General features: G+C 41.4%; 3 protein-coding genes and 1 pseudogene across 5 annotated transcripts in view; 1 reads left to right on the top strand and 3 right to left on the bottom strand.

The window, feature by feature from the left end:
* Nucleotides 1-5736, top strand: part of LOC110039999 (eukaryotic elongation factor 2 kinase-like) — a 13065-nt gene extending 7329 nt beyond the window's left edge. For both annotated transcript variants that reach the window (XM_020745182.2, XM_020745183.2), the window contains 5 exons: nucleotides 563-899; nucleotides 1512-1646; nucleotides 2586-2768; nucleotides 3444-3568; nucleotides 4934-5736. In XM_020745182.2, the coding sequence (XP_020600841.2) occupies nucleotides 563-899; nucleotides 1512-1646; nucleotides 2586-2768; nucleotides 3444-3568; nucleotides 4934-5219 (1066 nt within the window). In that variant the 3' untranslated portion in view covers nucleotides 5220-5736. The remainder of the gene's footprint in view (nucleotides 1-562; nucleotides 900-1511; nucleotides 1647-2585; nucleotides 2769-3443; nucleotides 3569-4933) is intronic.
* Nucleotides 5328-25719, bottom strand: LOC110040015 (twinkle mtDNA helicase-like). 2 transcript variants are annotated; one of them, XM_089289581.1, is made up of 17 exons: nucleotides 25156-25719; nucleotides 22033-22200; nucleotides 21859-21912; nucleotides 21384-21529; nucleotides 20526-20580; nucleotides 19975-20076; nucleotides 18438-18559; nucleotides 16653-16701; nucleotides 15797-15868; nucleotides 15458-15514; nucleotides 15160-15294; nucleotides 14514-14587; nucleotides 13677-13791; nucleotides 13488-13567; nucleotides 13251-13356; nucleotides 7346-7465; nucleotides 5328-6706 (listed from the first exon to the last, which is right to left on the bottom strand). In XM_089289581.1, exons 1-17 carry the CDS (start codon nucleotides 25630-25632, stop codon nucleotides 6194-6196), a joined length of 2445 nt encoding a protein of 814 aa, XP_089145707.1. In that variant the 5' UTR covers nucleotides 25633-25719; the 3' UTR covers nucleotides 5328-6193. The 2 variants fall into 2 exon arrangements, with proteins under 2 accessions (XP_089145707.1, XP_089145708.1); XM_089289582.1 differs by lacking the exon at nucleotides 15160-15294.
* On the bottom strand, nucleotides 7370-11261 carry LOC110057138 (uncharacterized). Its single transcript, XM_089289586.1, has one exon. The coding sequence runs from the start codon at nucleotides 9643-9645 to the stop codon at nucleotides 8821-8823; it is 825 nt and encodes a 274-aa protein (XP_089145712.1). The 5' UTR covers nucleotides 9646-11261; the 3' UTR covers nucleotides 7370-8820.
* On the bottom strand, nucleotides 11300-13235 carry LOC149111967 (uncharacterized; annotated as a pseudogene).

Here is a 25719-nt window from a genome sequence, read left to right as displayed (position 1 = left end):
TTTGAATTATCCCGTAAATTGGGAAACATGCAAAGTCCACAATCTTCTTCATTCATTTGAGGTCAGTAATTATCATATACTTGTCATTTGTTCAGCTAATAACCGGAAAAATTGCTAGTTTCACCTCAGGTAAATGGATGTCGAAAGATGGAATGTTGAGAGATGGTCAGAAGATGTTGCCTATGCATGTAACACTGAAAGTGGGAGTAATCTGTTTATCTGTTCTTCAGTTGATTATATAAGTATGAACCAATTTAAATGCAAGAACAATTTGACACATACTGTATGATTTCTTGGTCAAGGAAATATGGGTTTGTATCACAGTTGTTGAGTGACAAGCGGTTTCATAATTTGAGCTTGGCAATTGTTTTAGTGGTTTTGCACTTGAAGCCTATGGTCACTGTTTACTTTCAAGTGACGTTTTTTTCCTTCCAATTTTCATACTTCTTTAGCTTTATTTCCAAAACAAAAACAAAAACAAAACAAAACAAAAATCAAAACAAAAAGGGCTGGCATGTTTTGGGTAAGTGAGTGCCTTATGTTGCTGCTCATCTCTTCACAGAATCTGTGAGAGCCTTGGACTTTCTCCATTTGACCTCAGTGAAAAAGAAATGGATCGAATTGATGCCGTTCTGAAAAACATTCAAGATTCCAGCACAATCCTCAGAAACAGTGAGGACTGTACCTCTCCTGGTCACCGAAAACTCTCCTCTGCTATATTTGATATGACTGAATACCTTGCCCAGTCTCCTCCTCCTTCACCTGCCAACTCTGAACCAGACTCCCCTCGTTCATCTTTGTCATCTTTCAATGAATTGTCAAAATATTCACGACAGATTTCTGACCCAGAGTCATCTGAGACTGAAAGTGATCAAAGTGACATTTTCACTGAAAATGAGGTGTTTATTTTTGTACTTGATGAACTCAAACCAAGCGGAGATAAAGGGTAACAGACGTTATTCCTAAGAAAGTCCCTCTCAATCCAAGTTCTCCAAAGTCCACATGAGCAAAATTTGCATGACAGGATAGCTGTTTTCAGACTCTCCAGGAATTTCTGAAATCGGAAGTGATCTACGACTAAAAATAGCTTGAGGTGGACTCACTTGTACCTCAAGTGAGAATAAGGCCTATTTCTTGTTACCCTTCATCCTCTCTTGATATCACGTAGATCTACCGGCACATATCCGACTTTTGGTTTTCTCTTGAACTTGCAAAATAATAGGCAGTCAAGAGAAGAATACGAAGCCGGAAGGGTGGTAAGATACAGCTGGCCGGCGTGACTCCGTGGGTTTTGAACTGTTGTAGTTTCAAACACATCCCAGCAGCTTTGGTTTTGTAAAATAGTAATGGAGTCCGACACAACAAGGTCCGTAAACAAGCTTAACACGACTTACAATAACCATGTACATCACCTCTACATTAAAGCCACTTTGAATGAATCAGTCTTGAATTTTTCGAACACTAGGAACACTTATTCCCATCAATTTTGAGTACTTCACGTTTGCTTTTAGGATGAAGAGATCAAGAAGTCATTTGCAAATAACATGGTACATAAAGCATCAAGTGTGTTTGCTGAAGTTGAACTGCTTGAAAAAGTACGCATGGAGGAGCAGAGAAAGCATAAGAGTGTTTCCATTCTTGGACAGGTTGGTAAATAAACACAGAACTACACCTTAAACAGCTGGACCGGGTTGTTCGAAAGCCGGTTAACGCTAACCCAGGATTAAAAGTTAACCGAAGTATAATTTTTTCTTGGATATAAATGTTTTTCACTGCGTATGTTTTTTGTAGTTTGAGATTATTCAAATTCAACACTAAAGGACAAACAATATAAACAGAAAACCTCACCGCAAAGTTACAAACCTCAGATCAAAATTCCCGCTAATCTTGGGTTAGCTTAATCGCGCTTTGAACAACCCGGCTCTGGATGTTACAGTTAGAGCTTTTGCTATTTTCCTCATTTCAAAGTTGTCGCTTTATATAGTGTAGGTCACCCTGCGTTCTATTTACTTCCACTTGTCGTAAGATTTGATGCTGATAACTTCTTCCTGACTTGGGCGAGTCGCCGAGTTACTTGTTAAAAAGTTTCAAATCAAGGAACTGCCAATGAGAGGAAAATCGACAATCGTGTTTCACCAGCGTATGGAATATGGCCGTCCCTGGTCCTTTCTTCTTTTATTCCCTTTCTCATTCACGTATATTTTATTATGCCCATTTTACACCAGGGTGTTAGCCTGGAACAAGCTAAGTACAACAGCCTCAGTGGTGCCTTGACAGATTTGTGAATGACACATCATTATCCACTAGTTTTATATGGCTGAATGTAGTGAGTCTGCAGCGCTTGATGTTATAGTGAAAAATTCTGTACAATGATGTTGCAAGAACAGCGTTTTCAGCTGCCTGTTAGTGTCCGACGTTCATTTCAGTACAGACACTGACTTATACATCACTGCTACATGATCGCTCAAGTAATCAACCATTTTCCCCGTAGCATTGTGTATGCCTTTCAAGTGATAATTCAGTAAAATACCTCGTACTTTGTCTTGCCTTTGAAAGTAACTTTTTGTTGTATATCTTTCCTACAGGTTCACCTTGAGCTCGCTAAATACAATGATGTGGGTCGTTTTACTAACCATGAGCCGCAGATGGATTGTGCCATGTTTCATCTGGAGCAGGCTGCAGCTTGTTCTGTTTTACCGGCTATAGTTACAATGGCTGAGATATATTTACAACTGCCCCATGACATATTGGCCTCAGCGAGTGTTCAGGTATTTAATGTTATTCCACACTGTCAATTATCGAAATTTTTAATTTTTCTTCCAGTGGTAAAATTGGTAAGTAATGAATGAATCGTAACGAAACCAGTAAAAGTTCAGGTTTGACTGTGATTTCAACCCACCCGGTCTTAACTGGTGTGATTCACTACCAACTAAGCTGTGAAGCCGTACGTTGAGAGAAAAGTCAAGTTCTATTCCCATGGAAGTGATAGAATGACAAAATAAAAATAGGTCAATGGTGTGTAAGTATTGTGGCAAGTCAGGGTCTCTTGAAACACTCCTTGCTGGGTTTTAGCAGTAACTACATGATCACCTACTTTGGAGGTAAGGCTCTCATATGCTGGTGCTACTGGCTACTGGGAGTTCTGTTTGTAAAGCGTATTGTTCCGTGGTGGACAATTATGACATTCCCCACGTATTTATAATTTTCTTTATCGTTCACACCCTTTTATATTGTTCCGAAGGAACTTCGCGTCTGTCTCCTGTAACATCTTGTGTTTCATTTTTTTACTGATTGATTCTGCTCTTCAGTGACATCTGTCGTTCCTCTGATTTTTACTCTCCACATTTACGTGTATCTTATGTACATTTTCCATATGTTGTCGAGCGTAAGTCGATGTTATCTTTTCGTCATTTATTTATTGGAGTTGATCCTTTCCTTGACAGGCGTCTGACGAGGCAGCAAACTGGGGGGTGGAGTACATGTTGCAGGCAGCTGTTTTAGGGGACAGGCAGGCCATGGTTTACATGGCCAAGGCATATGAATCTGGGTCAGGATTGGGCTTTCAAAGGTACGGCACGGCAAGCACTTTCAGAGCTTTGTCTTGTATGTTGCATGTGCTGTCTCTGGTTTCAAAAAGAAAACACTCACTCTCAAGCTTTTGGGCTAACAATCCCATCGATGGCGTCCCGCGACTTACTGAAGAGTTATTTACCGGTTAGTGGTAGTATCTCGGCTGGAAAGATCGGCAAAATGGCTATCACGGCACAGCCTTAAAATAGCGGAGAGGATGAGTTCTCAACTAAGAATACTTAATCGTACCTTTTTGGTTTGCTTCGGCAGCAAATCAGGCGAGTATGGTCGAGCCATGGTTCGTATTTTGGCGAGACCTAGTCAAGCAAGAATACTCATGGCGAGAACAAACGAGCAAAAGCGTGTCAGAAAAATACGATTAGGTGTTCACTGTACTCTTAATTCGGCCAAGTGACCATGATATCATAGCCATGTCAGACTATATCAGACCATATCAGACTTAATATCAGGCCATTTCAGACTTGATATCACAGGATATGTGGACAGTAGACACGGCTTCTGATTGGCTCATTGCGATATATTACTCAACTAATCGTCACGATCCTCGCAAATGGTCAGGACGTCCTTGCGATCCGTCATGTATGCATGACAGACATCCTGTCAGTAGTCATCCGACATATCGTTTGCACGCATGATATATGGGTTATTGACCAAGCTTGTTCGGTCAAGATGGCTGGATATTGGCCAAGTTCTTTTTTTTGCATGTTTATGGACCGAGACGGAGTCGAGGTCCATAAACTCGCAAAAGAAGAACGAGGCCAATACCCAGCCATCTTGACCGAACAAGCTTGGTCAATAAAGGATTTATTATATGGCTTTCGCGGAAATTCTTCTTGCGGGACACGGCGGGTAGTCCCGAGCGGGCAAGATAGCTCCATCTTGCCCGCTCGGGTGGCCAATTACAGCGCAGGATTTGATTCATCTTGCCCGCTTACGGAGCTAGCCATATAATAACACAATTTACATCGTATGCATTTCGTTCCCGACAGCTTGTCAAATAACACACACCTGATACTCTGCCTCGTCACTTAGTATTCAGGCGATATTCTGCGCGATTTCAGTCGATAATTATTAACTATAATAGTGTTCTATTGTCTAATGGAATCAACCGTTTTAGGTTGGTTGGGTGTTTTCAAACTGTTTTCCCTTGGTTTGATTGATTCATCAAACTGGTTGAAACGGTTGATTTGCTTGGAGTTTTTTCAATTACTTTCGTTTTGAGTGGAACCAATTGAAATCATCCTCACGGAAACACCACATTTTCGTGACATGTTTGCATCTTTTACTTGTAGAAATGGCGGAATAGAAACACATCTTTATTTTTGAAAATCTGTTTGTTCAGGGAACGTTCCTGGGTGGAAGCCGCTAAGTGGTATCAAAATGCCATCGATGTTGTGTACGAAGACGATGATCCCCAGAACACCCTCTTTACAGACCCAAACTACGTGTTGTGCGCTAAGCAAGCTAACCTGTATCAACAAGGAGGTTATGGACTTGATAAACAGCCTCAAGTAGCGGGTGAGCTGTACTCGGCAGGTGGTGATTTCGCACTTGCTGCCATGAAGGGAAAACTGGCCAACAAGTACTATGCACTGGCTGAAGAAGCCTGGGCCGAGCTCGACGAATAAGTAGTTTGCTGTGGAAGCCTGGAAACTGACACTCTTTGCTGTTTATAATTTATATTCCTCATCAAATTAGGCTTGATAGTTACAGTTTAACTAACGAGAGCCAGAAGCTTTGATAGAAATATTAAGTTTATATGAAAATGTAGCAACCAATACGTGGCTTGCAAAAGTGGACATGTAGTGTCATCACTAAGAACCTTAGAGCAACATGTGACAATTTTCGTTTTACAACTTAGCCTTACCGTCATCTTTCTTGTGGAGACAGATTCCATTAATATATTTTCCATATTGATGACATACTACTGAGATCCAACTTTGGCTGAGTAAATGTTAATGGTACAGTGATCTCTACAGTGTGACTCATCAGTATGACATCCCTGACGCCTCTCTAATGACACGAGAAAGCACTTACTAGTCTACAAACCAGCTACTTATAATACATGTGTGCAACATATTAGTTTGTAAAGAATCTGTTGTGCTGCGCAGAGGCAGAGGGCGAAATAAAATCCTTTTATGTTGATGAGGGTGACTTCAATCGTGTCGTAATTTTGGTAAAGGAAGTCCAACGACGTGGCGGAAACGCTCCAAAAATACTCATACTAAAACCTGTTGACAAAATGTACCATAATGCGGCGCCTGCGAGAGGGGGTAGGGAAGGAGTAAGAAAAATAATCTGGAACCAAGAAACCATCTTATCACAACTTTCCATGCCGTCAGTTTGTGTTTTGGCCAGGTGTGTTTTTCTTGTAAGGCGTATTTTTGAGTAGTCTCGCCGAGTGTAAACTGCGCTACAGACTGTCTACGTCACCGGAATAGTCCAGTGTATCGAAGATTTTGAGATACCGCAAACTCCACACCAATTTAGTATTTAACAAATTTCATTTTTCAATCAGAGCTCTGTTTTAACAACTTTCCATCATATTTCCATCATATTTCCGTTGAACATTCCAGGAGTGTATGTTTGGTAGTTACTTCCGTCAAATTTCGTGGCTTTGTGGTTTTCTGATAGCCTTGTCTTGTTCAGATATACCTTTACTGTTCCGAGGACCATTTACAGCTTTAGTGAACAAGCGCGTTCCACTTAGAATTTTCTTGACCGTTTTTTGCACATTTTCCTTCTTTTTAGCTGATATCACATCAGGTGCGCTGTCTCTTTTCTCAAGCGCATCATTCAATCCATTTTCCTGCTTATTGCCGTCTTTTGGGTCATCTTTTGTACTATCATTGTTGTCTGTTGAAGTAGGCTTTGGCGCAATTGATTTTCTGTCAACTACTTTGTTTGTGCGAACCATTTTAGGCGCTGAAAACTTGGCAATATCTACATCTGCTCCCAGTCGAGTTACTTTGAGCTTCTGGGGATGTGCCTTATCAAGTTTCAGTGTTGGTTTCTTTGGCTGGGCTGTTTTGCCAAATCCTGACATTGATAAAGATTCCCGGACAAAGTCTAACGGGACGCGACCAAGTACGCCATCGAAGCGATTCTTCGTGACCTGTTTTAAAGACAAACAACATGAGCAATACTGGTTTGCGCATCTTGAAAAGTTCGTTTAGCCTAAATTTTTCAAGTTCGTCGGTTTGTAATCCGTGTTAATCTTCTCCATCCTTAACCATCCTTGTTCCTTTATGGTTTATTATTATCTCTGTGGCGTTTTTCTATCTTAGAAAACTACTATTTTCAGGTTTTCACTTTAAAGGCAATTTTGCGCGTGGTCAAAATGACAAAATACCGCGACTGATCTTTAACTGATAGCATAATCGGCTAGCTGCAAGCTGAGTCGGCGACCCCACCATTCTTTTTAAAGTGCTTTTCCACCCGTCATTTACTGTCGTACCAAATACTCGCTCATAACTTCAGTGACAGCGCTACGCGCCGAACTGTCGTCACGCTAGAAACTGGTTTATAAAAATAATTCTGATAGATACTGCATGGGGATGGAGCCCAAATATTAGATTTTCCTCGAGCGCTTGTTGCATTTCTAGAATGGAAGATCTTGCCAAGCTAAATGGAACCTATCATCCACAAGAAATGCCTCATTTACGCCACAACTAAGGGACATGCTTTTTCTACATGGTCTACAGCATTTGACAATAAACAACCAAGATAAGAATGTTAAACTACGTTAAACAACCTGCAGATATTTTTCGGCTGATCCTTTCTTGCTCTGAAGTATGATCACATTGTCTGCTTCTTGGCTTGCTTTCGCTGTTCCAAAAATAGACGCTGTTTGAAGTTCAACATCATCATTTTCCTGAGAAAAATATAACACAATGTCGAGAAGGGCTCAACATCGCTTAGTAACTGCAACTCGGTAGAATAGTTTCTTGAAGATATAGATACAGTTGAACCTGTCGCGAGCGGACGCCGTTGGAACCAGAGGGCTACTGGCGGTTAAAATATAGTGTTTGTATTTAGCAGAGCTGGGACCTTGACGAGTGTCCGCTTACTGCAAATGTCCGCCAACATGAGGTGTCCGGCAGAGGAGGTTCGGCTGTATTTACTGAATTGATTTGTAGCAAACTGAAATCGCCGCATTTTTAATTTACTTCTAGGGAAATACGGAAAATGAAACGTGTTGACATCAGACGCATTATCCGTCCGAGACAAATCACTCGTCTAGTTAAATACGACATGCATGAATCAAAAAAGTTATTTCAGCAAACTGGGAATCCGCTCAGGCAAAAAAATTGTAATCGAGCGACCAACCATCTCCTTTATTTCTTTCTTCACCATTTCTTTGTCAATATACGGGTTTTACGCGTCGTATTACCTAGACATACTCAATGTAGACCATTATGTCTGACAAGTTACGTACTGTGTGCCTTCTTAGGTAGACACGGCAGCTAATAACAAAATACCATTTATATAAGACACAAACGAGTTTCACGTACGCGTGTGAAGAACATAGCGTTGAATTTTCTGGTCAATGAAAAAAATTCCTAGTATTTCTAAAGCACTACTTCATACATTGGAATCAGGATTGATTGGAATAGGAAATTAAGTAGATGAGCTTGGGAACTGGTGCCTGAAAGGTCAGCGGGGAGCAGAAGCCGTACGCGGAATGGGAGGTATCCATGGCAACCCTGGAAGCGGGAACCACCCCCAAAAGCAGCCGCTAACTGGCACCGTCACACTGATTGAATCAGTGGAAACAATTTACCTGACCCATACTTACTTAGAGACCAGCAACCAAGAGGGAGGGACGGGAAGGGGCGAGAATCCGCAAAGATTCGCCAAAGTACAAAACAAATGATCCGCAACGATCAGCTGGCAGCACAATACGTGCAATGCAATGTGAGACAACAGCCCTGCAAATCTCCAAAGGGCCGCCCCGCAAGTCACGTACTGTAAAAGGGGAAACCGCTGACTGCATTGGTTCGAGTCTAACTTTGCCTAACTAACTTTGCCGTACGCGGAATGGGAGGTATCCATGGCAACCCTGGAAGCGGGAACCACCCAAAGGAAACCTTGCCAGCATTGAGCAAAATGGCACAGGAACCGCGAAGGGTATCTGGCTTGGGGGCAAGTTCGCTGCGCTGCTGGGCAAATGGCCTGACAATAGCCCGATGATCTGGTAGTCCACAGCCAGCGGAAGTGGATGCAGCCCTAGTGGGAGATTGATGGCCACTGAGAAGACGCCAGCTTAGTGGAGAGGGCTGCTAAAGACTCTGACGGGGTCCTGATGTAAAGCTGATAGGCGGAGCTTGACCAGCGACCCAAGGCTTGTATTAGGTGATCAGGAACTCCATAGTGTGCCGCCACAGTGGCAGCCCCGATGCGGAAACTGTGGCTAGAGAAGTTGCCTGGAATGTGCGCGAAGACCAGGATCTGCCGAAGCCAGTCCGTGAGCAAAGCACGCGAAAGAGGCTGCCCATTCTGGAACAGGAACAAGGGACCTGGACTGTCGCCTCTGCTAGTGAGATATGTCATCGCTGAGTGGACCACGCAGAGTGGGAGCCGGCCAAGGCCAATGTGGATAAAGGCACCCTTCCTAAATGGATCAGTCTTTGAGCCCTTGATCTTTATGTGCATGCACGCAGGCGCAGACGAGGAATCCACTGCAATGTCTTGCACTCCTAAATGAAGTGATGTAGAGAAGTTAGCCAGACTGGGCACTGTGAACTCTGAGGCGCAGAGAAAGCCAAAGTATGCAAGGGAGCAAGCGGCCCAGAACATGAGGTGATCTGGGAGACGAAGATCCAGAGACTGCCAAATCAGTAACATCAAGTCATCGGTAATAGGCAAGCGGGATGAAGAAGAGGAGCCCTGACAACGCTTGATACTGCGGACCACCCTCTGAAGGCGGAGACAGTTGGCAAGGGGGTCTGGAAACCCCTGTTTGATGTGGAGTGCTCTAACCCCGGACAAGTAGACCTTAATGGAGGAGTGCTGAATTCGTTTGGCCAAGAAGGTAGCAAAAAGGCACAGCATCCATTCGTCAGCTGGACACGGAGAACCCGAGGAATGGAGTTTACGAAGTTGAGTGCAGAAAGAGATAAACTGAGCTTAGGCCGCTGCATAAGATCAACGCGTAGAGGGGGCAAGGCCTTGGGTCAAGAAGGGGTAGCACTGCTGTTCTAAGGCGGAGATGTCAAATGTGCCAGGAGTTCGAGGGGTACCACCGTGGGAAGATAAGGCATCAGTTAATTGATTGTTAACACCAGGTACATGTTGGGACGAAAAGGAGAAGCTGTGACGCGCAGCGGAAAATAACAGACTGCAACAGCAACCACATTAGGCAAGGCACTCTTGACGTTCTGGTATTTAAGATGTGGAATACTGCGTCGTTGTCAGAGCGGAACAGGACATGTTTCTTGACCCAAAAATTTCCCCAGACATGAGCTGCGAGAACTATAGGGAAGAGCTCCTTGTAGGCAATAGACTGTGGCTGCTGGGACGGAGCCCAGGAGCCAGCAAACCAGTGGCCCTTCATGTATGCTCCATAGCCGATCGAGCCTGCAGCATCAGATGACACTTCAACATCAGCCTCGGGCAGCAGTCCTGGGAAGAGCCAGAAGCTAACACCGTGCCAATCCTCCAAGAACTGGTGCCACCATAGAAGATTCAGATGAAATTCTCGGTTAAGACGAATGGGGTGATCTCTCCTCTGAAAGCAGCATAACAGGTCAATCATGCGGCGTAAGAATGTCCTTCCCGACCAGACCACCTTGACGGCGTGATGCAAGTGTCCAATAAGGGATTCAAGCTCACGTCTGTTGCACCATTTTCGAGGGAGCCAAGAACCGATCAGATTTTGCAGTGGTAACAACTTCTCCTGGGGGAGACGTGCCACTTGGTTGACAGAGTCGAGCTCAATACCCAAGACAACAAGCACTGTAGAGGGGACCACACACTTGCCAGGATGCAACGGTAGACCGAGCCGTTGGCACACCTGCAGTAATGAAGTCGTCCAAGTAATGGAGGAGATCTAGAATCTGGTAGGAATTGACAAGGATCCACTCCACCATGTCTGCGATGGAGTTGAAAATAAATGGAGCTGATCGAAGGCCAAAGGGGAGAACCAGGTCCACGTAGAATTGGTCGTGCCACTTCATCCCCAGAAGAACGCGGTGGGAGGGGTGTACGGGCACGTTGCGGTAGGTGGCCTCCACATCAAATTTGGCCATGAGGGCCCCCGGACCAAGTTTGGAGACTAGGTGGATCACCTGATCGACTGTAATGTAATGAAGGGTGAATTCCTCCGGGTCAATCCGGCTGTTGACACTAGCCCCCCGAGGAGGAAAGTTCCACGATGAGGCGCCATTTCCCTGTTTGGCCTCTTTTGGGAATAACCCCAAAGCTGCTAACATGAAGATTCGGGTAGTGAGGAACACTGAAAGGACCTGCCACCCTACCTAGGGAAACCTTGTTGGCCAAATACTGGTCGACCACAGGGGGATGTTGAGCTGCGGATGGCTTGTTTTTCTTTGTGGACTTGAGCTTTTGGGAGGAGAAAAACCCAAATGAAACCCATGGCGTAGTCCATTTAACACAAAATTGACCTTCTGCCGGTTGGGATGAAACCGCAACTCCCAGGCAAACTACTCTGCTTGCAAGGGGGTGACTGCAGAAACTGGGGGGGGGGGGGGGGGTCCGACTAGGAAGGAAAAAGAACAGGAGACACAACTGCCGGTAAATCACAGCCCCAAGAAGGCCTAAATAGCCCTCCCAGAACCCCCTGAATTACATAGATGAACAGACAAGGTAACAAAAGAAACAATCAATTTTAATAACACGACAACGGCCGCAAATACAGCATTTAGTCCTGGATCCCTAAGGGGCATGGCCAAAAAACTGGGGCAAAAATACTCAATAATGGAAACAGCACAAGAGGGGGGGGTGGGCGAGTCTACACACGATGACACTTGCTGCTGGACCAGGGAGGCGGAGAGTCAGGAGAACACTTGGAGGACGAGCTGGGCTTGGTGGGCGTCTCAGCTGGGCAAACTCCAGCGTGGTGCGGGCCATGACAGCTGGCACATTTGTGAGCAAAACGGCACAACGCTGAGGGAGCTACGCAATGACCCCGGTTCCACGATTTGCAAATGATCTGCGAAGAAGCAGCACCGCGGGGCTCGTTTTGGCCATCCGAAGAATCGCGGGGAGAGCGCGAGGACCAGCCAGCCGAGTGAAAGCTGAACAGCGTACTGTTTAGTTGAGACCGGAGAACTGGCGATATGTGCGGAGTATCAGGAGTTGATACTGCAAGAGATCTTTCCAGCGATGAGGGAAGTACGACACGATGATAAGGCAGTAAACAGAGAAAGCCTCCAACCATGTGGAAATATCTTCGATGCGCCGCTTAGGTTTCTTCGGCGGGGACGTTAACACAAGGCGCCCATCGAACAGCAACGGAGGCTCAGGCTCTGTGAGAACAATGTTCGAGGGCAGCAACTCGTGGAGTTCAACGAACTTCTCAGCCACACGATCTGACTGACTAACATTGCTGGAACGGGGGAAAACCCAGGGCCCACCACGAATGGCTGATGCAAAACAAGCAACGGAGCCAACGGTGTAGCGCTAACGGCGTTCGAAGGCAAAGCCACATTGATAGTGCTAGAAGATGCCGAGAGAGCGAGCAACGGAATTGGAGCGGAGAAGGTCGACACAAAGGTAGGGACAACAAAATTATTTGGCCTTCCTGAAGCAAGAGGAGTCGCCGTGGCCGGTGAAGAGGATGCAAAGCCAAAGCCAGAAGTGGCAAAAGACGAGGCTTGGGCGACAAGTTGGCTAGGATTAGCCAGCGGAGCAGAAACGCCTCCGGAAAATGGCCACGCTCGTGGAAGAACTAGAATTAGGACGGCCTGCGACTGGCTGGGCCGAAAGTACTTGCTGGACGGCGTTTGCGACGACGGCCAGAAAGGCGGGAGACGTTGGTGATAAAACAGAAGGAGGAGTGGACGCAGCTGTTGAGGCCACACTAGAATCCAATGGCGTTGAAACTGGTGGCGGAGGAATTTCCTTGGACTCCGGCACGAGAGACAAGGCATCGTAAGCCGCCGACCAGCTGTTAAGCGTGTTTCTGGTGTGCATCACGTCAAACAGCGACAAAAACAAGCAGTACTTAGAGCGAGAATCCGCAAAGATTCGCCAAAGTACAAAGCAAATGATCCGCAACGATCAGCTGGCAGCTCAATACGTGCAATGCAACGTGAGACAACAGCCCTGCAAATCTCCAAAGGGCCGCCCCGCAAGTCACGTACTGTAAAAGGGGAAACCGCTGACTGCATTGGTTCGAGTCTAACTTTGCCTAAATCATATTTAGCCACATTTAAAAACGTTTTGGGAGTTTCCAGGAAATCTGAACTAAAACATCTATTCATTATGGGACTGCTCTAATTTCTGAATAGCGTTCACCAATTCTTAATTTCCCACAGTAACGTTGCCAGCACACAACAAAAATTCTGACAATCTCCAATATTTTTGCAAAGACAAAACGGTAAAACCACAATTGAAAAGTATGCGGTATATCTGTAGACATACATATACGTACGTGACATACAGACATGGATATTCAAATGTGCACGTTGACAAACCTTTCTTGGGTGAATGACCAACGTAACATGCACGTTTTTGGTGCTCGCAAAATTCCTCAGTGCAGAAATAACATGATTCTGGGTAAAAAATCGATCGTCCCCACGGCTGAAAGGAAATTGCAAAAAAAACAACTTCTTAGGGTGTAAAAAATAAAGTTCTTCTTGGAGTGAGGTGAAAAGATAAAAGAGGTCAACTGACCAACGTTTTCAAGAAAAACATTTCACATAATGCTGTACCTAACATATGACGTCATAAACTGCAGGTTGTCCACGATGACGTGTTCAATATCGTATACATAAGCAGCATGAGTCATAGTCTGGAAAGGAAAAACTATATTGAAGTTCTCATCATTTTTAGGAAAAAAATACACCTTACCACTAAATGACTAACTGCGACAGTAGGGGTGAACAGCGAGCGTTACTTACCTCAACAACTGTTTCGATATTCTGAGCTCCGTAGAAACACATGAAGTACATTGGTAGCATCTCGAAACTGTCTGCCCAGTACTGAAATTGCTCAACCTGTTTCTCCAAATTCAACCTGAGGGAGAAATGAATTACATCACCTATAGTATTACACTATCACTTCCCTTAGTATTCTTCGGTATTCACTGATTTTTTTTAAGCGGTTGAGAAAAGCAGCACAGATTCCGGCCTGCTTTAAATTATTCAATTTTCTTTTTGCAGTCTGTTTTCCTGAACATCGTACTTCAAAACTTGAATGTTATGACGCTCTGTTGTTCTAGTCAAGGTACCCAGCAAAATGGACAACGCATAACGATACATAGCTACTATAATTATCAAAACCTGTACCGAAATCAGAAATCTTTTATTCCATCCTTGCGAACATTTCACTCGCGGCATGCATGTCTATGGAACTCGTAAAAAAAATCACGATTACAAAGATTACAAAAAGACAGTGCTCTTCAAGTTTACAAATAGTATTATACGTAGAGGAGTGTAGTAGGGACTTTTAGGTCTCATTTATATCAACTCAGACACATGTACTTGAGGCAACCCTTTGCGTTAAACGATGGGCGTGAAGTATTGTTCCCAAATATTTCACTAATTTTGTTATTTATTAGTTTGGAGCAGAGTGTATCCTAAAACCATATTGTAGCCTCACTGATCAAAACAACTTGCTATGCTATTGAAAGAAGCCGAAACCTAAACAATTAATATAATTTTGCGATAGGCTATTTTAATAGCGATTTTTTTTTAATCTGCTAGTACATGCATTAATCAGCGATCTTAACGGCTTACCCTGAATACTGACACATCATCATTTTTACAAGGCGCACATTACGAATCTCAAAACTTCCCCACAGCGTGTTCACCTAAACAAATATGTCAAGCAAAACACACTCGTTCAGTAAACAATGTCAAAACTACCCTTTACAAGAAATTAAAAATTCAAATGGATAAACGTTTACTTTTCTAAAAATACCTCATCACAGACATTTTGTACTGGCAATTTCTGAGTTTAGAAAAAAGACACTGTTCTGGGTTTCAAGTGGAGTTTCGCATTTTTTCACTCTAAAGGTCGATACATGACTTTGTAGTGATATGTGATCATACCAACGGACAGCCCTACAATCGAATGTGTAGATGGGTTAAAGAGGAGCCAGTCTGGAAAACCTCTCTGGCCAAGTTCGAGGCAAAAATTTGAAAGCCGAACAATTTAAAACGACATCCTGAAGCATGTCAACAACCTTCCAGCACAATCACAATCAATAAAGATGGTGTGATGTTAAGTTACTCATCATATGTAGGTCACGCTGGGCAATCGGAAAATTAAATACTTTGCTCATGATGTTGCACAGACCTTCCTAAATGTATGTATTTTTCCATCCAGTAGGCCCTTCTACACAGTGAGTTACATTATAAAACTGTTTAAAATTCTACCCACCCCCTGCATACAGAGGTCAAGGGACATTTCACTCAGTAGGGTGGTTTTTCCAGCGCCGGTTGGTCCAGTGAAAACTGTCACTTCTCCTCGCCTCAAACCTTTTAGAACGCTGTTTAATTTCGGAAATCGGGTCCACTATGAAAATACAGATTACTGATAAGCATTTATGCATTTTCAAAACCTTAAGGTGAAAAACTGAAAGCACTTTATTGAAAAACAATGCTGTTGTTTGAACATGATCAATATTTTCTCTTGTTCTCAGATTGCATGTTCATAATGGCAGAAGATAGTTACAAACCTTCACTCCAGCCACTTGATCTGCATTGACAAATTGATCAAACACTTCACCTCGCAACTGTTGAAAGCAATACAAAGACGTTTAAAATTACAAAACACAAAGAAATTAACCAAACACATCACAGAAAAAAAAGATCACATTATCTAATTCAAACTCCAAGTACGAAAGCTTAGGGAAGAAAGAATTAAGTTTTGAACCACTAAGAAATCAATCTTCAACAAATATGGCACAGCAGTAATGGTCTATTTTAACTGATAGACATCAAATACTCTCAGAAAACAACCAAAGCAGATTAAAAACAAAATGAAGAATTTACTATTAGGAACCTGAAGACCACACCTGATGAAAAGTAGTGATTTTCTCGTGGCTGATTGGTTGAGCTTTGGAAACTAAGGATGGAAGGTCACAACCCTGAGGAAAAGAAATATGTGCTTCTTATATATACCAGTAGGTACATGTAAACAATCAATTTGTCAAGTGTCATGGTGAAGCTGAGGGCAGTGCTGAAAAGGAATGTTGTTCATGATAATTCTTGACACCCTGAATAGAAGTGATCTGCAGGGTGAAGCCCCGGCCAAACGATCACAACATTTCAATGCAACATATCGCAACAATGTTGGACAACCTATTGTTGAAAATGATCAAACTTAAACCAACAACACCCAACATGTCCCAACACATCACAAGGTGGCCAAACGCGCACAACATGTAGCGCCCAACAATGTTGCGATATGCTTGGTTGAAATGCTGTGATCGTTTGGCCAGAGCTTGAGATGAAACATTGTTTGTCAGACTTGGTAGTAATCAGTCAATGTAAATTAAGACATCGTTACCCTGAGCTGCAGTTACATTACAGTTTCTCTGTAATGCCACTGGCTGTCAAGGTTTGATGATAAATTTGGTGTTAGTTCTTCATGAACTTAAAGTTCCTTGGTTGCTTATGTTACAGGACGTGAATAAATTAGTTTTAAAGTGCAAAACTTAAGCAGCTGGAAGGCGATTAAGTTTGTAAAGTATCACCTTTTTGTTTCTCTTGGTACTGCAACTGTAGGTATAGTAGTACAGCCAGTATAGCAGGATTACATGATTTGGTTTGAAAAAGAAAGACAGTTAAAGTAAATAAAAACTAAATAAAAAAATTGCAGCTAAACAAGTAGCCCTAATGGTACATATCGCTTATCCTCAACGGACTTACCATATTCAAAGCATCTAAAGCATTTGCTGGAGTGTTATCGCCAGTTGGTCTGATCAAGAAAAGAGAATCAATAGCCTTTCCAAGTAACTCTATATTATTTAAGTACATTAATAATAAGAAGGAAACAACAGGAAATGGACTTCTGACATGGTAACTGTAACTTGTGATCTATTTTTGCCCATTTTGTATTTGATCACTGTCTTTTGTCTCGTCACAAGCGTCCCAAACTCACGATTCGAGGAAACGATCAAAGTGCACGGGATTGTGTTACACATTGGGCCGTTTAGAATTTGAACGCTTTACAAGTCATTGTATGGAATTTAAAATAACAAAGGATAAAATCGCACAATGAAATAAAATGTTTTCTGGAAGGTTTGTAGGTGTTTGTAATAGCTTAAAGCTGTGACAAACACCTCAAACCCCCCCAAAAAACAATGAAATAGGCCTAATGGACAACAGAAACCAGGAAAGGTGAGTATATTCTCGTTATTTTATGCAAAACAGTAATATTTTATTCAAGATTAATGATCCAACATCACTCTGATTGTAATGCATCGCAGAAAGTGATGATCAGCCCACTCTGTAAAAAGATTCATCAGTTCCTTTGATGAAACATAATCTGAGTGATCTTGAAGTAACCACACACAGCGGAGTATTTTTGAAGAAATTCGAGGTGTTTGGGTAGCCGATGAAACAGTGTCTTGAGTGTTTGATAAATCTTCCCAATCGAAACAAAAACTAAGGTCTGGAGTAAATGGAGAAATAAAATCGGCAAAATTTATGTTAATTAAGTCTGTAACTTTCTTGTTTTAACTTGACAAATAATTAATGAGTTTGAGAATCATTAATCTTGATCAGGATTATCCCAAAGTAACTGACACGCTTTGGTTTTGTTACCTTGAAGTTAACAAATTTCAACCTGGTAACCCAGTGCTTAGTTGTATATTGTCTTATGTGCTAAATAAATTAGTTAACTTTAATCTAGTATGGGAATAAAGCTGTTAAAATAATAATATATAGATTTAGCCAAGCCTGAAAGCTGAGCTCCTTGGCTGGTTCAAAGCTCAATTATTTTGTAACTTTGTGATGAGGTTTTCTATTTATACTGTTTGGACTTCTGTTTTGAGTTTGAATAATCTCAAACTACACAAAACATAAGCAGTGGAAAACATTTTTATACAATGAAAATTGATACTTTGGTTAACTTTTAATTCTGGGTTAGCATTAACCAGCTTCTGAACAACCCTGCCCTGATTACAACAAGTTAACCTGGCTTGAGCCTGTGATCCAATCGAAAAACCAGCACTTGGTCAGCAGCTAACTTCAGAAAACCATGTGATCTCTATGAGCTCTAAACTCAAGCCTGCGATATGGTCACATGATACTGGTCAGTGGATACCTTGTTTTGAGTGGTGTCAATTGATCTCCAATATCAAAGAAGTGTGCTATAAACCAAGGCTGCACTTCCTTATGTCAACCTACTGCATTAGCAGGAGTATGTCTGCCATGTTGTGTGACATTGTCATCATGGTGCATGCACGCCCACAAGCAATAGTGCTAACCAAGATAACCATGAGAAAATCCTATGCTAATACGGTGCTCTGCTTGGCGGACCTTTGGGCCATTGGAGCTCCTCTATAATGGCAGCAATAAGCCCATGATATGCTCCATATAAGCAGTAATAATATTATGTGACGTGCAGGCACAAATTCTGCCAACAAAAGTTACCTATTTTCAAGATAAAAAGATCATATAAGAGTGGTACAGGTGGTGGTAGGAACATACCTGACAAGGAAACACCTCTGCAAGTTTAACTTCTTTGCAAACTGATTTGCAGCGTGCCGTGACACAATGTCATTTCCAAACCAAAGAATAATTTTCTCAAATTGTTCAAGTTGCGGAAGAACCTGAGGACAGGCACAGTCGGTTTATTAAACAGTCAAATTAAGACAGAAAGAGATCTTGTTGAAGATTTTAACAGCAGTAAGCCAACAAAATTAACTACTACAGCATATTATTCACTGCCTAACTATTAGGACAATTAATAAATTATTATTTTAAGGTGGCTGGAGTTGGTTTCCAGCAACCTTCAGCAATTCTAAGTTTGATTGACCAGTACTAACATTCTTTATTTAAGAAATAAACAACATGTACCGTTTTTCTTATCGAGTTATAGAAACACGAATGGAAGTTTGGGAGAATGAGAAATGCTGTGGGAACACGAGCCACAGGTGAGTGTTTCAAGTTCTCCCAAACTTTCATGAGTGTTTCTATAACTCGATAGAAACATGGAGAGCATGTTTTCTATTTCTTTTAGAAAACACCACAACAACAAAAAAAGGAACACAACTTGTCAACTTTGATTATCAAAATGTGAATTCTCTTTGCTCGCACCATCATTACGTCAACAGTTCATGCTAGTTGAATCTGTGTTACTATTGAGTCATAGAAAGACAATTTTTAACCAATCAGCGCACTTATTTTCTTAGGACTGTTTTCTAATAATTGATGTTACCTGTATAATAAATGGTAATTCACAACAAGTTTTGGTCATCTTACTGAAAAAACCTTTAACGTCAGCTTTTAAACTGCTTATAGCTCAAAACAAGTTATGGAATTGCCATGTCTGATCATATGACTGTGATTAGTGTATATAATGTACAACGTTTTACAAATTCTTTAGTTTGGCACTTAAGAAAGTTGACAGCTATTGCTTAAGTGTTAGAAAATTACTGCTCTGCATAAGCCTCTCTATCTATTACTGATTACTTGAATGATTACGATTTCAACAAAAAGGAAGGGGTAAAAACCGCAGAGACAAAACAATAATTAAAAAAAAAAAAATTTGAATTGAATTTAGCATTGTAGAGATTGGTCAAGGGTTCTCATTTCAGGAGCATTCTTTTACCCATAATTGCCAGCTCCTGGACTATTCAACCAAGACATCTTGCATCATTTTATTACATCATTCCACATTTGCACCCGCTTTCAAAACAGTCTATTCATCTCTCACAGAATGACTCCTTAATACTCCTAGCCTGATTCTTTCAAGACTAAAGTTGAGTTCAACCATATAAAAGAAGTCCGTTGTGCTCACATTTTTGACATAGGCCAGGTTGCATAGCACATCAAGAGATAGCATGTCGAAAAATGGTCGAAAGATGTTGCCTATGCACATAACACTGAAAGCGTGTGTAATACCAATATTTTGGTACTCTGATTTGCATCAATATTACCTACACAAAGTCAAACAGAACTGGTTTAACACATTTCAAACACAAAATTTTAGTTTCAACAATAGCATAATTATAAGTCTACAAACCTCAAGAGGGAGAGAATTTGCTCCCAGTGGAAGACAAATAGCTGGATAGGATGTTGACTGACTTACAGCAATAGCATCAAACTCTGTTAATGTCAACACAACCTAAAATTGACCAAAATAAAGTAAGATTTACTTACTCAAAAACCCATGATGCATGGACATGTCTCAATAATTTTATTATGAAGGCTGGCAGCAGGTTCCCAGTGCTTTTCCAACAGTTATACTTTGATGGATGAATATTACAACTGTTAACAAAATTATGATGCCACAATAGTGGTATTGCATAAATGCCCAGCCATTTGACAATGCAATAATGGTAATTTTATGGCATAATAGGTTACCATAGCAACAGTTAATTAATACAGGTGATGTTCCTGAACTATCTTTCCCAGTGGCTGATTTCACTGACTCTAATGGCACCACTCGAGAAGAGGCAAACATGTGACTGTGAGTGGCCCTTGGTCTCTGCCAAATGGTATGCATCGCACGCCTCAGCTCAAATTTTGCTTGGTGATACCCATTTTTATAATTGAACTGTTGGTGTAACCAACCTCTTTAGCTTCAGCATCTACTGTATTCCAACCAAACAGTCCCAAGAAACCCTGACTATAACAAAGAAAATGTTACAAAAATTAAGACTCCATTTTAATCAACAACAGTAACTGATTGTGCAGTTGAAACTGAATAAAGTGGTGAACTCAACAGAGGAAATAAAGAGTTTCTGTACTGATTATTATTCATTTTAATCAAGTCTCAGACAATGAAACAGACTGATGCCAAAATCTACTTCTTTTTATATAATAAGGCAAATTATTCTCACATGTTGATTGGTCCTTACTTATGATCTGTTGGAGGACAGAAGCATAGTTGATGTAATTAATATTCTTTGATGTCTCCTTATTATATAAAACAAGTAGAGTCCATGTTGCCGTACATCTGTTCAGTAATAGATCACAGAAGATGTCAAAATGCAGTAAGAATATTTATAAGTAACACACTCGCCTAACAGCTCATGCTCCACTTTTTTTGTTCTTACCACATTTTGACGTCATCTATGATCTATTTCTGAACAGACACGTGGCAACAGGGAATCTACATGTATTGGTTAAGTAGTTCAATACATATTTCTTCAGACAGGGAAAGAGCTGATTGCTAATGGAATATCTCCAGTCAATGGTGTAACTGTAGTCAACACATTACAAGAGACTGTCACAGCCACTTGTAAATTAGTAATGCTGTTATTCTACTTGAGGAAAGTAGTGAATCAACTCAACAGTTCTCACGCATGTGCTCTTCTAGACTGAGTTTGTGGCAGCAGAGTGTGAATGTGATTGAACCTATACCTGGCCTCCTACATCACATAATTGTATGCTCCACATTGTTGTCTTGGAAACTGACAGTATTCTTACCGAGGTTCTATAGCAATGCTTGAATCAGATGAGTCAGATCCCTGCAGCTTTACAAGCTTGATGCCCTTCACCACTGACCTGGCAGAATCATACCAGGGGAACAATATGCAATCATGTTCCTTGGTCTTTCCATTAGGCTCCTTAAACTATTAATTGACAGAGGGGAATATATATTAACAATAATATATGCAAATCTGCTTTTACTCTAGTTTCAGTGGGTCTATACATACAGTTAATACCCTACTGAGAACATACATGTGTATACAATATAATGTTGGCACTTCCACTTAGGATAATTTGGAAATGGTCTCTCAGGAAAATTAATAATAATTATGGTAAAACTTAAAACATGCATTATTTCCAGGACAGTTTTGTTCCCTTTAAAAAATTAACACTGGAGGTTTAGTTTAGGAATTATTGACACTGAACATTTAAACAACATTATTTCAATTTACACAAACATTAAATTCACTACCTCATGCTCAGTAATTCTGACTTGAAACTTTTCCAACATATCCTTTCTCAATTCCTGTAAAGGTTAAGATACAAAGTAAATGAAACAAAAGATCGAAATCAACCTAGTTTTTGGTTACCTAATGTTTCACATCTTCTTTGTACACTGGAATTACTATGAAACAGATGAACACACCTTTATTGAGAATTGTGTTATGAACTTCTCCCACACATCATCATTGCATTGAGTCAGTGGTGTGGACCTTTCCCATATCTGGCTGGATAGGTCATCACTGCTTTTAGAATGACTATCACTTGCACAAGGCTTGATACTCTCTTTACTGGGTCCCTCTTGTAAAGCCATCTACAAAACATATGGTTAAAGAGACATCAGAAATAATTGCACATATATGCATGTCCTGTATAGGTACAGTGAGATCAAGTTCTTTTTTCCCAGGAAAGGATGGCTTGGGAAAATAATAAGAGGAAGAAAACCTTGAAACAACAAAACCTTTCCCTTGCACCTCTTCTCGCTTAGAAACATTTTGAGCAAAAATGTTTTCTTGTTTGTTGTGGCCTTAATGATCATGATAAATTTAAAACAGTGGCCCAATGTCTGGTTTAAATCCTTTAGGGCCAGCACTTGAAATGTCAGCTTCATAGACTACAGAACACAGTGGTTAATTTACCTCTATCAACAAAATAAACAAAATAATTTATTTTGCCACAGACTTTCTCAATTTGCAATAAGGTCAACAGAAGATATGTGATATGTCATGTTTTTGTCATATAACATATCTTCAGTTTGTTGAACATCTCTATAGCCACTGACACAGGAAAAGGGACTTGGCAAAATTACTGAACAATGCAGACTGTTAGCACTGAACCAGAACTCCTTAAATGAAAATGGAGCGGACTGTAATGAGGGTGATAAATTGGATTATCAGGGTATTTGATGGTTCATCCATTTTGTCCTTGGTCTGATATTTTTCAAATAAGTTTTGCTTTAACTAAATCAACTTAACAAATCACTGTAGATCGAACCTATCAAATTTCTTAGCACCTTTATACAGGAATAATTTTGAGGGAAGAATTTTTAAACAACTTGTTAACAAACTTTTCAAAAAAGGTAACAACAACCTAAACTCAGTTTAACAAGTGCATATTTCAAATTTGTCCTAGACTGTGAGCAGTCTCTCTTTTTCTCAAAGATCCACGAGGAAGAATGCAAAACAAGTGAGCATGCGAGTGTCACTGTGAGCATGACGTGCAAGAGGCGAGCAGTGATGCCACAAGCAGCTAGTAGCGTGGGCATCGGAAGACGAGCGAAAAGAGAGACTGCAAGGTTTCATACAACATTTTGGATGCTACTTTGACAGGTCATATCACAATGCCTCTGCCTTTTTTGACTATGACACTCCGGTGTCTGATTTTTTTATGAAAATTGATCAAAGCTATATCTGGTAAGATGTGATGAATGTTTCAACAGATTGCAGCTGAAACCAGACCTATGACCTGTCAAGAATTTTCACACTGCTCATTAAAACAGCTCTACTCACAGGCGACCCAAGCTCCCAATGTTATCCTTTTTTTTCACTTTTATGCGAACGTTCAGCCTAACATGACCTATGGCATACACTATTACATAACGACCGAATTTGACTACGCGAAACGTGACTCTCGCCTTGCAGCATATGGAGGTGTTGTGTTACAACGGTTTGAATTTATAAAGTTTTGTATGAGAATGCAACCTCCGACTGCAGGGTAGTCAGCAATGATTTGTCAACAGTCAAATCAAAATGCTATGCGGGTAACCAGGTACTCCCTTTATGGGTTTCACAAATAAAGCATGAGGGTACCCAGAGAGCATTTTGGTTTGACTGTTGACAAATCGTTGCTGAATACCCCCGGTCGGGCTAATTACAGTTACCCAACACCGCGAAAGTGTCCTAACTTTTGTGAAGCGGCTGTTTTCGAATTTGCGAGCGAACCACTCTCGAAATAAATGTATCGTTGCGAAGGCATTGTGGACGGAATCGCCTAGCAAGTGAACTGACATGGAACTTCAACATCTCTTCTTTGATTCTATGAAGGAATTGACCCGGAAGGGTTATTTTCAGTGGATTTATTCACTTTGAGCAGTGGGCACTCCGGAAATCAGTGTCCAGCCTTGTCTTTCTTTTAGTAGTGGAAACCCACAGAACGATAACTTGCCGAAATCGCATTAGATCGGCCTGAGGAGACGGCAAACAACAAAGAATACAACACAGTAACAGGGTAAGTAGATTTTATTCACAAAATATAAGAATAATTGACTTTTCAAGCAAAGCCGTTGCATTCTCATAAAAACCTTTATAAATTCAAACCGTTGTAACACAACACCTCCATATGCTGCAAGGCCAGAGTCATGTTTGGCGTAGTCAAATTCGGTCGTTATGTAATAGTGTATGCCATATGTCAAATTAGGCTGACCGTTCGCATAAAAGTGAAAAAAAAAGGATAACATTGAGAGCTCCGGTCGCCTGTGCTCTACTCTACTTTAAAGTCCTCCTAATACCACAGTCCTTCAAAAACAAGTGTGAAACATAACACCAATAAAAAGGTCGCAAGATTAAAATTAAAAATGGAGTGGCAATTATGTCGCGAACTGCAGGAGTCACACTGTAGGAGACAAACATTACAACAGAGTTTGTCATGCACTGCATGTCACTTATAAAGGTTACTGACAGATGTGCATTATAACTTTACAGACCGACCAATAGAATTACTCCATCACCAGAGTGCCAGGCATCCAAAATGTTGTATGAAACCATCGCAGTCTCTCTTTCCACTCATCTTCTAATGCCCGCTTTACTAGCAGCTCACAGATAGGGTTGCATTTTCACGACTGTATTGAATATAACATGTTGCATTCTCAATGGGTCACACATTTTCGGAATTTAGGGGGTAAGAAAATTCTGGCAAGTAGGGATTCAAAATAGACCATAATAGGGTAGGGGTTCTGAGAAGCCACAGGTCAGCAGCACATACCCAGCAAAAATTGATCCAAGTACCCCCCACACTCCGAGAGGGTGATAAGCTTGTCAATATATGCACAGTGTAGAAGTCAAAAGCTCTTAACCAAAAGCAAATTCAATACATCCTTCAAATTGCACGTGCTGAATTCTACAGCAAAAAGTTGTATTAACTTTTGATCATCCTGCAAGAGGGTCCAAGAGATTACCTGGACATTTTGCATTATGTAAACATTTTGCCACGCATTTTGCTCATCAAAAGTCGAAGTTCCCGCCATTTCCCGGGGTGGTGCTTAATTATGTACCTTAAATTGTCTCCAACTCCCAGATGAGCCACAGTTACTGCAAAAATGACTTCCAGTAGTCTTATTGATGTACAGTGTGAATGTTTTTGCTCTGTCTGTTCCCTCCTCTTTACTAGCACAAAATGGACAACTTGCTATCAGTGACGTGTGCCCATGCTGGAACAAAACTTTACGGCTCGATAAGAAATGCTCCATCTGTTTTAAACTTGGTAAGTGTGCACTAAAATCACTTGGCAAGGTCTGGTGGTTCCTCCTTGCAGCTTGTTGGACACCTCTTGGTTTAACAAGACAGTTCCTGTTGTTCGATGTAAACTGCTTTGGTTGATCGTTAGGTCGCTGCAAACACGTGCAACAACTTCGGAAGGAATTCCACGTATTCCTCCCATTTTTAGCCACATCAGAACACAAAGAAAACAGCAGCATGCGATTTAATCTGTAAGTCATCATTAAACAGGCATACTGTGAGATCAACAACATTTAGAGAGCGAAAACCTTAGCAAACGCTGAAAATCATACTTGGCCGCCATTACCAGATTCGAGATCTATATATGTGCAGCACCACGG

Source organism: Orbicella faveolata, unplaced genomic scaffold (assembly GCF_042242905.1).
Source record: "Orbicella faveolata isolate gen_17 unplaced genomic scaffold, um_ofav_v1 contig_2, whole genome shotgun sequence".
Lineage (NCBI taxonomy): Eukaryota > Metazoa > Cnidaria > Anthozoa > Scleractinia > Merulinidae > Orbicella > Orbicella faveolata.
Note: the sequence above shows the minus strand (reverse complement) of the source record. Positions and strands in the feature narration are given on the sequence as shown.

Bases quoted from the DNA above. Each gene is read 5' to 3' on its own strand.
- LOC110057138 (XM_089289586.1), bottom strand. From the start codon at position 9,645: ATGCTGTGCCTTTTTGCTACCTTCTTGGCCAAACGAATTCAGCACTCC.
- LOC110040015 (XM_089289581.1), bottom strand. From the start codon at position 25,632: ATGTTGTTGATCTCACAGTATGCCTGTTTAATGATGACTTACAGATTA. The intron at 15,869-16,652 runs GTAAGTCCGTTG...TCTTTTCCTCAG, and splicing joins CTTTAGATGCTTTGAATATG to GGTTGTGACCTTCCATCCTT. The intron at 15,295-15,457 runs GTTTGTAACTAT...GTATTTTCATAG, and splicing joins ATCAAGTGGCTGGAGTGAAG to TGGACCCGATTTCCGAAATT.